The sequence below is a fragment of the Siniperca chuatsi genome, linkage group LG13, assembly GCF_020085105.1.
Source record: "Siniperca chuatsi isolate FFG_IHB_CAS linkage group LG13, ASM2008510v1, whole genome shotgun sequence".
In the NCBI taxonomy this organism is placed as follows: Eukaryota; Metazoa; Chordata; class Actinopteri; order Centrarchiformes; family Sinipercidae; genus Siniperca; species Siniperca chuatsi.
Window position 1 is genome coordinate 3,158,312 of NC_058054.1, and position 12,446 is coordinate 3,170,757.

A 12,446-nucleotide genomic window follows, 5' to 3' on the forward strand; every position below is an offset into this window, starting at 1 on the left:
GGGTCGTGCAGCACGTCTGACTTTCACGCAGGAGACCAGAGTTTGCCTCCTGTCACAGACATACAATTAACGTTTGCTTTTTATTACCTGTAATCACAATCTGTCCTTAGCATTAACCGGAGTTCATTTGCCGTAACCACAATCTTTCCCTAACCTTAAAAGATACTCCTCCGATTTAGCATTGCACTTCAATAACACTGTGGACTCACAATGGACAGTTTTTTTTTTAAAAGGAAGTACCAAAAATCAATGCAGCAGAACCAGACATGTCCTCTTTTTTATTCCACACATTCTACTTTCTTGTCCACATTACCCACAATGCAGCACCACGACAGCTTGGTTGGAGATGGCTAATGGCGAAATTTTGAAATGAAAACGTTTAGTTTTTCAGAATTGTCCAATATTGACATTGATGTCTGGCAATAGAGTTGGTGCATTGTCTTGTTCAAACAAAAAAAAAAAAAAAAAGTTGGAAGCACATTATATTGTCTAAAATTTCATTTTATTCAGAAGCATTAAGATTTCCCCTAACTGGAAGTATAAGACCAGGAAAAACGGACCCAGGGTGAGCGCTTTATCAGCTCGATCAAACATCAGTCAGTTCACGGTTCATTGAACTGAAGTGAGCACAACAAAGGGCCGAACCAGAAACAGAGAATGAGGGCGAGACAAAAGACAAAGAATCTGGAGAAATATTTGGGGACAGAGGGATGATGAAAGAAAGAGGGTAGAAATGGAGGATGAAGGGATAAAGGAGGAGAAGAGCGTGGGATGAGAAAGACGGTTAAGACAAGGAAAGAGAGGGAGCACACACACACACACACACACACACACACACACACACACACACACAGATACAGAGGTGACTGTGACGTCAAACCGGAGCCCAGCTGACACGCTCGCTCCGCCGTTCCTCTCGCTGACCAGCCTCGCGCTCCCTGCACATCTACTCCACGCGGCGGCTGCTGCACGCCCTTCTAAACACCGAGGAGGAGGAGAAGGAGACGAAGAAGAAGAAGAAGAAGAAGAAGGGGGAAAACCGGGAGGACTCACACGGAGAGACGGCTCACTGGAGGAGGAGGAGGAACTGGAGGAGGAGGAGGAGGAAGGAGGCTACGTTTTCATCCTCGCGCGCAGCACGGGGACGTATAGGACATTATTTTTTGGACACATGGAGACGAGCCGCTTTCCCTTGCGCGGTCTCCTCACAGAGATAACCGAGTAGGACTGTGACGGAGGACTGTTGTGTGTCTTACTGGCACCGCTCCCCAGCCAGGTGTTGCATTCAAGTGCGAACCCCTCGTGGAGATGGAGAGGCACGAGAAGGAGGGTTGATCAGCTTTGCGGAGCTCGCGCACTCGACACTGAGCCTCTTGAGCAACAACATGTTGACAAATCAGAACAGTCTCCGGCTCCAGACCACTGCGGTTTGAAGAAACGGATTCTATTAACGGATTTTTTTGGTCTTTTCTTTTGGCGTTTTCTGTCGGCCGTTGACCTTACCGGATTTGTCTTCTGTGGCATATTTTATGAACGTTACAGAAAACGGGAATTAACGTGAAAATTAGTACTTTTTTTGCTCTGCAGCGGCACGCGCAAATAGGAATGGCAAAGTAAACGGACCCAGCTGTGCCAACGACGCACGAGCCATTTTGGGGGATTCAGTTCATCACACTGAACCGGTGATTCTGCCGTCTGCGGAGGCTGCTGCCTGACACCTCTTGCACCCCGAACCTCCGCCTTGTTTTTACGGATCCCGGCTCTCCGTGACGCCGCGGCACCCTGATGGTGCGGACGGTCGGCGCACGGTGGCTCGAGCTGCTGCTTGGACACGCCGCCCGGTGATATCTAGCCTTCAGCATGATGATGATGGTGATGATGGTACGCGATTAACCCGGGAGATGCTTTTCCACTCGAGTCGGATTTATGTGCTGTTTCTTCAGTGGAATCGTTCGCGTGACGATGACCTCCATCCGCGCTTTACCAAGTGCCGTGCTCGCCGCAACCCAAGAGAGAAGCACGCGCCCCCGGTTCGATGCGCACGAGAGGACGTCGTCTCCCCAAAATCGCTGAGCTAACTCACAGCCGGGAAGAGAGGGATAATATCAACCGACACAACCGATAGGAGAAGAAAACAAGAACAACAGCAGCAACAAGCGGCAGCCGTGATGGAACTGTCCGAGGTCCGGTGCTCCAGCGCGAGCGAGGAGCTGTACACCATCAACAAGACCCCGAGCAGCAGCAACAACAGCAACAGCAGTGGCAGCGCGCGACCCAAACGGCTGCTGTGGCAGAACGCGGTGCGGCACATCACCGAGCAGCGCTTCATCCACGAGCAGGGCGGGGGGGGCGGAGGAGGGGTGAAGGCCATCGGGCCGGACGAGCCCTACGACCCGAGCCAGGGCGCGCGGAAGCAGTCGGCGGGGCGGACGTCGGTGGGAGACCGGCACAACAACGGCGGGACCAAGGTGTTCCCGGAGCGCGCCAGCAGCGACCTGGGCTTCCTGCAGATTGACTGTGCGCCGAGCAACTCCGACTTCTTCCTGAACTGGGGCTACACGTACCGGGGCGTCATCTTCCCCACGCTGCGGAACGCCTTCAAGTCCCGCGACCTGGAGCGGCTGTACCAGCGCTACTTTCTGGGCCAGAGGCGCAAGTCGGTGGTGGTGATGAACATCCTGGACGTGGTGACCAAGCTCACCCTGCTGGTGCTGCACCTCACCCTGGCCTCCTCACCGATGGACCCGATTAAAGGGACGCTCCTGGGCTTCTTCACGGGCATCGAAGTCGTAATTTGTGCCTTAGTGGTGGTGCGGAAGGACACCACGTCGCACAGCTACTTGCAGTACAGCGGCGTGGTCACCTGGGTGGCCATGGCCACGCAGATCCTGGCGGCCGGGCTGGGCTACGGGCTGCTGGGTGACGGGGTGGGATACGTGCTCTTCACCCTGTTCGCCACCTACAGCATGCTGCCGCTGCCGCTCACCTGGGCCATCCTGGCCGGCCTGTTCACCTCGGGGCTCCACATCCTGGTCCAGCTGCTCATCTCCCAGAATGCACAGCTCTCTACCAACCAGGTAAGCTCTCACCTGTCCTCTCTTCCCCTTCTCTCCGTCTCTTCCTCCCATCCTCCTCCTCCTCCTCCCTTTAGCCTACCTTTCTTGCACCATCCATCCATGCATCTTTTCCTAATCCTCCTCTCCGTTTTTTCCTCATTCTCCATCTCCATCTTCCTCTCCTCTCCCCTCTCCCCCTCCTCTTCTTCTCCTTTGTTGGCATCCTCTTCTTCCTCCTTCTTCTACCACTTCTCCCTAATCCTCCTCTCCTCCTCTTTCCCATCTTCCTCCACCTTCTTTTCTTCATCCTCCTCCTCCTCCTCCTCCTCTTCTATCTCCAATTTGTTACTCCTTTTGCCTCCTCTCCTTGCCTCTTCATTTTCTCTCCTCTCCTCTTCTTCTCTATCTACATCTTCATCGACTCTCCCCCTCTTCTCCTCCTTTATTGACCTCCTCTTCTTCCTCCTCCATCTCCCTCCACCTCCCCCTAATCCTCCTCTCCTCTCCTCCTCTTGTCCACTTTCTCCATCTTCCTCTCATTTCTTGTCTTACTCTCCTCCGCTCTTCCATCCTGCTCTTTCTCTGTCTCCCTTTCTTCCTCCCTTAGCCTTCTCCACCTCCACTCTCCTCCTTCCTTATTGTTATTGTGCATGAACAGGTGTTAATTTGTAGGTTTACCTGGGCTGTTTGTTGCTCCGTGTCTCTGATTTCCTGATTTGTCAGGTCTTGAATTTATTTTTGTGAAAGGTTTCACTTTTAATAATGAAATAAGGCAGCATGTGTGTGTGTGTGACACCAGCCTGGTCTGACTGCTGAGGTTTCAGCACCAGGAGCTGTCCAACACACACACACACACACACACACACACACACACACACACACACACACACACACAGCACATACACAGAGGTCCTGAAATGCACTGCAGCTCCAAACTCCAAATAGGTTCAGCACCCCCTGCTGGTGAATATGATAATCATAAATCAGCTTTGTTTCTTTGTTTCTTTCTTTTGTTCTTTGTTTCTTTCTTTTACTAGAGTTGTTTTAAATGTCAGCTGCTGTCAGAAAATGTCGGAAAATTTGACATAACCTGCATGCATCCCCAGCTTTTTTAAATATTGAAGTCAATGTAAGTATAGAGTATACAATGCAGTATATGAGCTCTGTACTTCCACTCAGTTTACGACTAGTTTTATAAATAGTCCCCCAAGGCAATTGTCCTAAACTTACAGACATCCAAGGAGTTTTTTATTGGCGGACAGCGGAGTATTTTTAGTTATGTTAGTCTCATGACCTCAATCCCACTGATCATGTGTGTCACAGCTGAAGGCCAGACTGAAGGCAAAACGTCCCCTCAACTGTTCATCTGATGTGGATGTAAACTTACTCATAGATGAGAGACAGCACTTTAACCTCATACAGTAGTTGTTTGATATAAAATCCAATCATTTCACTCTCCTATTACATGCTAACTGGAGTGTAAACGCATATATCTCTATTAAAATAGGAGAAACTTTATTGTGAAAGAGTTTTGTTGCTCCTTAGTATTTGATAGTCTACACATTTCTGTCCGTTCTGTAGGTGGGCGAAGAGAGTGAAGCACGCAGCCTTAATCCACGAGCATCATTGAACTTTCTCTTAAGGAGGGAAATAATACTGAAACTGAGCTATTTCAAGAGCTCCTTTCCTGTTTACCCATCAGTCAGTTTCTGGAATTTCAGACAGTACAGCTTGTGAAATGCATTTAAAACAGTACCATACCGTCTACCATTTATCTGGCTGATTTATGGAGGCAGAACTAGAGCATATTAAACTTTAGGGGATTTAATAGGGTTCATTTTACTCAACTATATTCATCCTAAAAGGTTTTTGTTATTTGTCGCGAGGAAACTTAAGTTGTGAAATAAGCCTTCTTCCTCATAATTCTCTTACTGTGTATCTCTTAAGCAGCAGTGTACTAATGAGCCACATGGGAACCCCTACTGTAGGTGACCACTCTGCAATAAAAATGCTTTTTGATTGGACCACGTAGGTGCACACTTGACAGATTATAGTTTATGCTGTTAAAACGGTTTTACTCCCCGTTAAGAAGTGTCTCCATCTTGTTTGCTGTCATGACCAAAAGTGTTTTGAAGTGATTATAAAACCACCAGTGTGCACATAATTATTCATCGGTCAAAAGCTTATTTATTTTGAACTTTGAAACTTTGAATCATTTGTCCCGGTTAGTTTTAATGGAGCCTTTTTGAATATAGTTGGAATATAAACAGAGTGACAAATTATTGAGCTGCAGGTTTCCTCGATATTTTCAGTGAGGAGTTGATCAAGAACAACCCCCTAACAAAAAGAGACTACTTTTTATATTTCTAATCTTACAGAGCTAATGTTAAACATTTTCATATCCAGGTTGTTAATTTGTGGCCTTTAGGTTATACTAAGGCCATTAGCTCTTTGCTTTTTCATTTCATATTTAATTCTTTTCTGAAAAGTAGAGCTGGAACGATTTTCAACTAATCGATTAGTTGATCCACAGAATATTACTTGGCAACAACTTTGGCAGTCAATTAATCGTTAAAGTCATTTTTCAAGCGAAAATGAAACATTCTCTGGTTCCAGATTTTCAATTCTAAGGATCTGCTGCTTTTTTCTGTTTTATATTATTGTAAGTTGAAAATCTGGGTTTTGGACTGTAGGTTGGACAAAACAAGACATTTGAAGACATTATCTTGGACTGTGGTACCTTGTAATTGTCTTTTTTCACAATTTTCGGACATTTTATAGACCAAACGATTGAGAGAAATAATAATGAGATTAATCACTGATACAAATAGTTGTTGATTGCAGCCCTACAAAGAAGGCAACCCCACACAGATTCGGCAGATTTAGTTCCAGTGGCGAGAGGCTATTATTATTTTAGATTTTAGCTTTATTTTGATTGTTCTGAGACTGTTGAGTCTTGTATGTGCATTATGCATATTTAGAGATGGTAGCAGCTGCACATTGTATTTCATTGAGTTATAAACAGACAAACCCCCAAATCTCACTCTGTAATCTTATACAAACCAGGCATGCAAGGTTGAATTTTTGAGTCATGACTTATTTTCAGGGTGCTTGTTGACGCAGCTCAGAGTCATGCACGTCCAGACATGCAGGAAACTCCAAAAACACTGAGGAAACCTCATGTGCTGCAGCTGCTGAGCGTGCTCAGTGCGACTCATGCTGTCTGATCTGAGGGCTGGATGAACAGAGCCTTTGAACAGAGCCTTGTCCTACCGGTGTCACGCTGAATCCCATCATGCTTTACTTCTACATCTCAGCTGACCCTCTGCGCGGCTGTATTGATAGACTGTCGACGTGATGCAGCCGACTACGCTGCACTGTGTGTCTCTTGTTGTGTAGCTCAGGGGGGATTTCCCAGCTTCCCCTTGTGTGGTTCAGCTGTGTCACTCTGACACTTTCTTTTGCAGTGGATGATTGCATTGTTTTATGATTTTTGCAGATCAATAAAACCTCTGATTTCTGATAGATTCAACACACTGTGATTCAGCCTGTTTTCAGTCCATAAAAGCTTTTCCATTTGCTGCTCTAAGCACTCACTCTCTGTTGGATTCGTCTCTGGTTTGTTTGGAATAAACAGTGAGCAGCGATGGCCACCATGACTGAAATGAGAAAATGTCTGGCTCAAACAATCAAAATATTGAATGAGAGATGCAATGGATTCTAAAAGAAGATAAAGTAACTCCAAATCAATTTTACAACAACTCATAGTCTGACAACAAAACAGATCCTTCACTGGATAACGCTAGGCTTTCAGAATAAAAGAGCAATGTGCCACACTTAAACCCACACAGCAATGTTATAAGAACAAAAACAAAAATGTTGCACTGTGGGTCAGGATCTCTCTCTCAACACAATCTTGCGGCATCCGTACGATTATAGAGACGGGGACGCTTAGTTTAGCTTTTTAGATTTAGCCTGCAAGTGGAAACCGGGTGGAAATCCGCTAAAAAACATTTCAGTGTTATTGATGACAACTTAAAATGTCTACAATACAAAGCTCAGGACTTTATTTTCCGTGTTTTGATACACTGGGAATGATTTTAAAATCACGGGCGCTCCCGGGTGCTATAGTGAAATACAGAACCGGTGCTAAAAAATAAATAAATAAAAAAGAAAATCTAATGCTCGTGCAGGAAGCGTCCTGGCTACGGGACTGGCATACACAAATAACACGGCTGAATAAGATACATTCATAAAGCGACCTTGGGTTGCAAGACATGAATAGGGTAGTTGAAAAGCATCCTGGGAATTGTAGGAAAACATGACCTGTAGTAGATAAGGCAGGGGAAGGAGGAGGATTAAAAAGTATAGTTTTGATATTATTCACAGAGTACCTCCTAAAATGCTTGAAACATTACAGTGTACTTATAGATCTATAGCCCAAATTATACTTTCCACATTGTGAGGGTTAGTGTGAAGACAAACACGTGTGAACACGTCCACCTATGAAGACACCCTTATAGTTTCAACAGAATCACCTGTGCATTTGCTGCTTGTCTCTGCATTTGTTTTGGAGTATAACAGTGAAACAGTGTAAGAACCTACATGAGACACATCGAGGTTAAAACTGGGCTCAGTTTGACAAAATAATCTTAACTCAAGGTCCACTTACTTGCTTTTTCCAGAGCTTCTACCTGCAGCAGATTGAGTTAGTTCAGTATGTAACCTCAGCTCATATACAACCACCTGTTATCACGTGACTGAAGTTCATGCTTAGGTCGTCTCTGTTAGTGCTGAGACAACTCAGTTCGCTGCTGAAGACCGTGAGATGCAGTTGAAAACTTATTTTGTGAAACTACTATTCCCGAGAATCAAAATTACAATCGTGGGCTGAACTTGGTTGAAAAGGGAATGTTTTTAGATGTCTAGGTTACATATAACTGTTGTTTCAAAAGAATTTCAATGGCAAAATTTAAATTAGAGCTGCAATGATTAGTCAGTTAATCAATTAATTTTGAAACAACAACAATTTTGATAATCAATAACGTGTTTTGAATCATGTCTTGAGAAAAAATGCTTACAGTGGGGATATTCTGTGCCTTTTCTGTTTTATGTCATTGTAAGCTGAATAGCTTTAGGTTTCGGACTTTTGAAGACGTCACCTTGGACTCTGGGAGCCTGTGCTAGACATTTTTCACCATTTTCTGAGATTTTATAAACCAAATGATTAATCGATTAATCAAGAAAATAATCAACAGATTAATCGATAATGAAAATTATTGTCAGTTGCAGCTCTAATTTCAAAGTGAAGCAGGTAACTACCTATTAAAGTCAAAGTCAAAGTACTATTGAAACAGTATTTTTCTGTAATCTAGACTAAAAAACTTTCACTTTTCAACCAAATCCACGATTAACGTGAACAAACTGTGATCATTAAACAGCTGAAAAGCAAATAATTAAGTCTTTAAAAGATTTTTTTGTCAACTTATCATCCTGTCAAAATACACATTATTTGTTGAAATGTCTTTGGATAACATTTCCATTTATAGGAATTCTGTTTGTTGACACTGATGGATCCCTGCCTTTATGTTATGATAATTAAAGTAAGATTTTCTATAAATGATTGACATGTAGGAGTGGAGAAGTTCAGGCATGAGTCCATGAATTAGCATCCATCCATGCTGTGATAAATCTTAGCTTGTGTCATTATTAGAAGTATTAGCTCGCTGGAAACTCTGTGGGCGGGAGGGATTATTTTAGCATTGTGTGTTGATATTAGTCGACCTGAGAATGCTCTGAGATCAGCGCCTTACATGTTCTGTCTCAATTCGGCTGCGATGACATGCAGGCTGCGTTGCGGTCGGTGCATGCAGCTGGACGGACGCAGTGGCGGAAGGAGGATTAGGATGGCTCATGCTGCACTCCTGGGGTTAGGAAGACTGGGCTCGCTGTGAAATTAAACATCCTCAACTCAAGCGGTGCTAATCTGCTTTCATTAATTGTGTTTGCTTAAGGATGTGGTGAACATACAATATACATATTAACTACAGAGGGGCGAGATAAGGAGGAGAGGACATTGACTGTCAGTTTAATTAGAAAGGAAAGCTCGGGATTTATCAAACGTCTCAGAACCACAAAGTTAAACTGAAAGTTAAACAGGAACTAAAAATATTCCTGCCACAGAGCAGCTCAAAGACTTATTTATGAAGGAGAAGTCTTAATTTGAAAGTGAATAATGTCACCACTACAAGAGACTCTTCGCATTTTGTGTAGAGACAGACCGATACTAGATGTCTGAGGCCACTTTAACAGGTGGTATGTGGTATTTTTCATAGAGGTACAGTCAACAATCATTATTCTAACTTTATTACAAATAATTAAACTTGATCGTAGGCCATCCTGTCGAGTTGATACGATGCAATCTGGTGCATTGAATCAAATGCTCTGTACTAATGTGTAAACTGTCCAAAAGATTACATTAACCAATCACTTTTTATTCGTACATTTGCACAGACGTCATATGAATGAAAGCTATTTTTTGATTTATATATTTGAAGTAGGAAGCAGACCAGCCTCCATCACTGCGGGGGCACTGTAATGTATGTGAAGCGCGACACATAAACCAGCCAACGGATTCGTCTGTAAGTTAATTGACTACATTGTGAAAGTGAAGGCAGTTTGGTTTGAATTTAAAAAAGTATAATTTCCCCAAAGATGGATATTTTCCCACTCTCACAGCAGAAACTGTAAATACTGTTGAGAGTTGTCCACTTCTCCCTTCTCCCTCCATCTCTGAGCCTGACTCTTCCCGTCAGACTCAGAACAGCCTCCATCGATCCGGCTCTGTCTCTTCAGAGGATCTCGATGCCCCTGCTGGCCCCACATCCTTTGTCTCCGGCCCGTCGAAGGCTTCAGTATTGGCTGCTGCATTTCCTTCAAAACCTTCACACCAATACGATCACGTCCCATCTTCTCATTCTCTAAACAATAAGCTCATATTGACCCGCTGTTTGCCTTTTTCTCCTCCTGAAAAAACTCCAGATAGACCTGATTCTGCTTCTCCCTTCGCTGCTGTATTGATGGCTGCCTTTGTGCAGAAGTCATTTAGCTTTTATACTTGCTGTTAAATGAAACGAGGCGCCAGTAAATAACAGATTAGGTTGTTCTGTGCTGTTGGATAGTGTGTGTGTATGTTAATGTGTGTGTTTTGGTGTTAGGGGAGTGTTCTTGTGTAAAGAGCATTATTAAACCGTCAATAGCACTGCATCTTCTTCCCCCTGTTCACGCTCGCGTTCACATACACACACACAGACACACAGCAGTAGCTTCACACCCGCTGATTAGCCGTTCAAGCTCTCCGCAGTTTCCTCTTCCAAGGTCAAACTCAGCTTACCCGAAACGCCGGCTGCACCGAGGAGATAGAGGAGAAAAAAAAGAAAAAAAGGCCAAGTGTGGATTTCATAAGGAGACTACATGCATGCATTATCAATCCCTTGTCTTTAGCGTTTTTTTAATCATTAAAAAGACTGCTGTTTTCCATTGCTGCCAGCCAATCAAAATCAAACCCATTTTCTTTTCAAAGACGTCTGCCTCGTCTATGGGCTTTCAGGCGTTTATGTTAGAAAGAACTGATCACATTTTCTGTGACTGATTCTTTGAGTTTTTTTTTAAAACAGTGCCACTGGCTGATCACGATCCTGTTTGCTGATTTAAATGAACCATTTTCTAGAATTTCTACTAAAAACAATGCACCACATTCATGCACAGCAAACAAGAATAGTCAAATTTGCGTTTCTGTGATTATTCTCACAGCTGCGTCTGCATGTGTAAATAAATCACAGGTTTCATCTACACTCGATGATTGAGGTGCTTATTCATCTGGTGCCAGTGGTGGCTCATGGGAAGGTTTTCACTGTAGCAGAAGCAGCCTCGGCTCTGCTCTCTATCCAGTTTATCTGATCGGTTGAGACTGTCCACACCAGAAAAATGTTGCAGAATGCAGAATTAATCATTTGTTCAAACACTTAAAAAGACCTGTGCTACCTCATGTGGTCAAGCAACAAGGCGTGTGACTGTAATAGCAGAGACCGCTCACATGCCGCCTCGTACAAAGTCACATGTGGCTTCATTTCTTTCATTTCTTTAACCATGACTACGTTTCTCTTACCTTAATCAAGCAGTTATAGCTAACCAGACTTTAACAATATATACGGCAGTTCAAAATGCAGACATATAGGTTGTTTTGAAAGGAACTAACAAACAATCTCACCTTAACCTCCATTTCATAGCTTTTCTAGAGCTTTATCTGAAGATGAAGATGTTTGTGAGCAGTTACACTGACTCAGCTCGATGAAAAATAATTTCTGAGGGAGGAGGAAGAAGGGACAGGGAGATGCAGAGGGACGAATCAGTGACTCCATCCTTTATCTCCTCTCCTCTCCTTCCTCCTCCCTGACCTCTCATTCACCCTCCTCCTACTCCTTTATCTTGCCGGTTTCATGCGATTGATCTCAGACAATCTCGCTGTTACCAGACACTGCACTCAGTCACTCTTAATATTTAATGAAGGATTAGGGCCATCAGCAGATACTTTTTGAGCTTTTAATGACAGAGTTTTCCAGTGATATTTTTGTGCTTTGACCTCCCAGGCATTTCTAAAAATTGCTACAGACGTTAAAGCTTTTACTGTCCTTCATTCTCATTCTTCTGTCATGAATGAATACCAAAATCAGGGCAGGAAATAAACACTTTTCATCCATTTAGAAATCTTCAAGCGTTATTACAACTTATCCATCCAAACAGGATTTTTTTTATAGAGATGCTTCTGAAGGTGACTGCTTGACTGCAAAGTCAGTTATTATAAAGGCTTCCTCCAAAAACAGTATATCTGTTAAAAAGAGAAACTTTGAGCAGCAGAGTGGTGAGTATGACATGACTCTTGTTGTACTGATGGAATTAGTACTGTGGAAATGTACATTACTCTAACTTTATCATGACCGCCTTTATAGGGCAGGGCTCTTGGGATGGCGATGTCTGTCAGTCAGTCACCTCTTCAATCCAGACTGAAATATCTCAGTAGCTACAGGGTGGACTGACATGACATTTTGTAGAGGCATTCATGGTTCCCAGAGAAGGAAACTAAGGGAATTTAGTGATCCTCTTGCAGCTGAAAGTTTTCACTAATCCAGTGAAATATCTCAACATCTGGATTGATAGAAAATGTGGTACAGACATTCATGGTTCCCAGATGATGTATCCTAATTACCTGACTTTTCCTCTTGCACAACTTAGTGGCTTTGTGTTAAATGTCTTGACAACTATTAGAAGAATTGCCATGAACTTTGGTAGAGACATTCATGTCCCCGTCAGGATAAATAGTCATAACTTCCT

The 12,446-nt window shown here is 43.6% G+C and overlaps 1 protein-coding gene across 2 annotated transcripts in view; it reads left to right on the forward strand.

Moving 5' to 3' along the window:
- The first annotated feature begins 291 nt into the window (after positions 1–291).
- Positions 292–12,446, forward strand: part of adcy8 (adenylate cyclase 8 (brain)) — a 100,576-nt gene continuing 88,421 nt past the window's right edge. The window contains exon 1 of one of the 2 annotated variants that reach the window (XM_044219928.1): positions 292–3,077. In XM_044219928.1, the coding sequence (XP_044075863.1) occupies positions 2,169–3,077 (909 nt within the window). In that variant the 5' untranslated portion in view covers positions 292–2,168. The remainder of the gene's footprint in view (positions 3,078–12,446) is intronic. The other variant, XM_044219929.1, reaches the window with a different exon arrangement.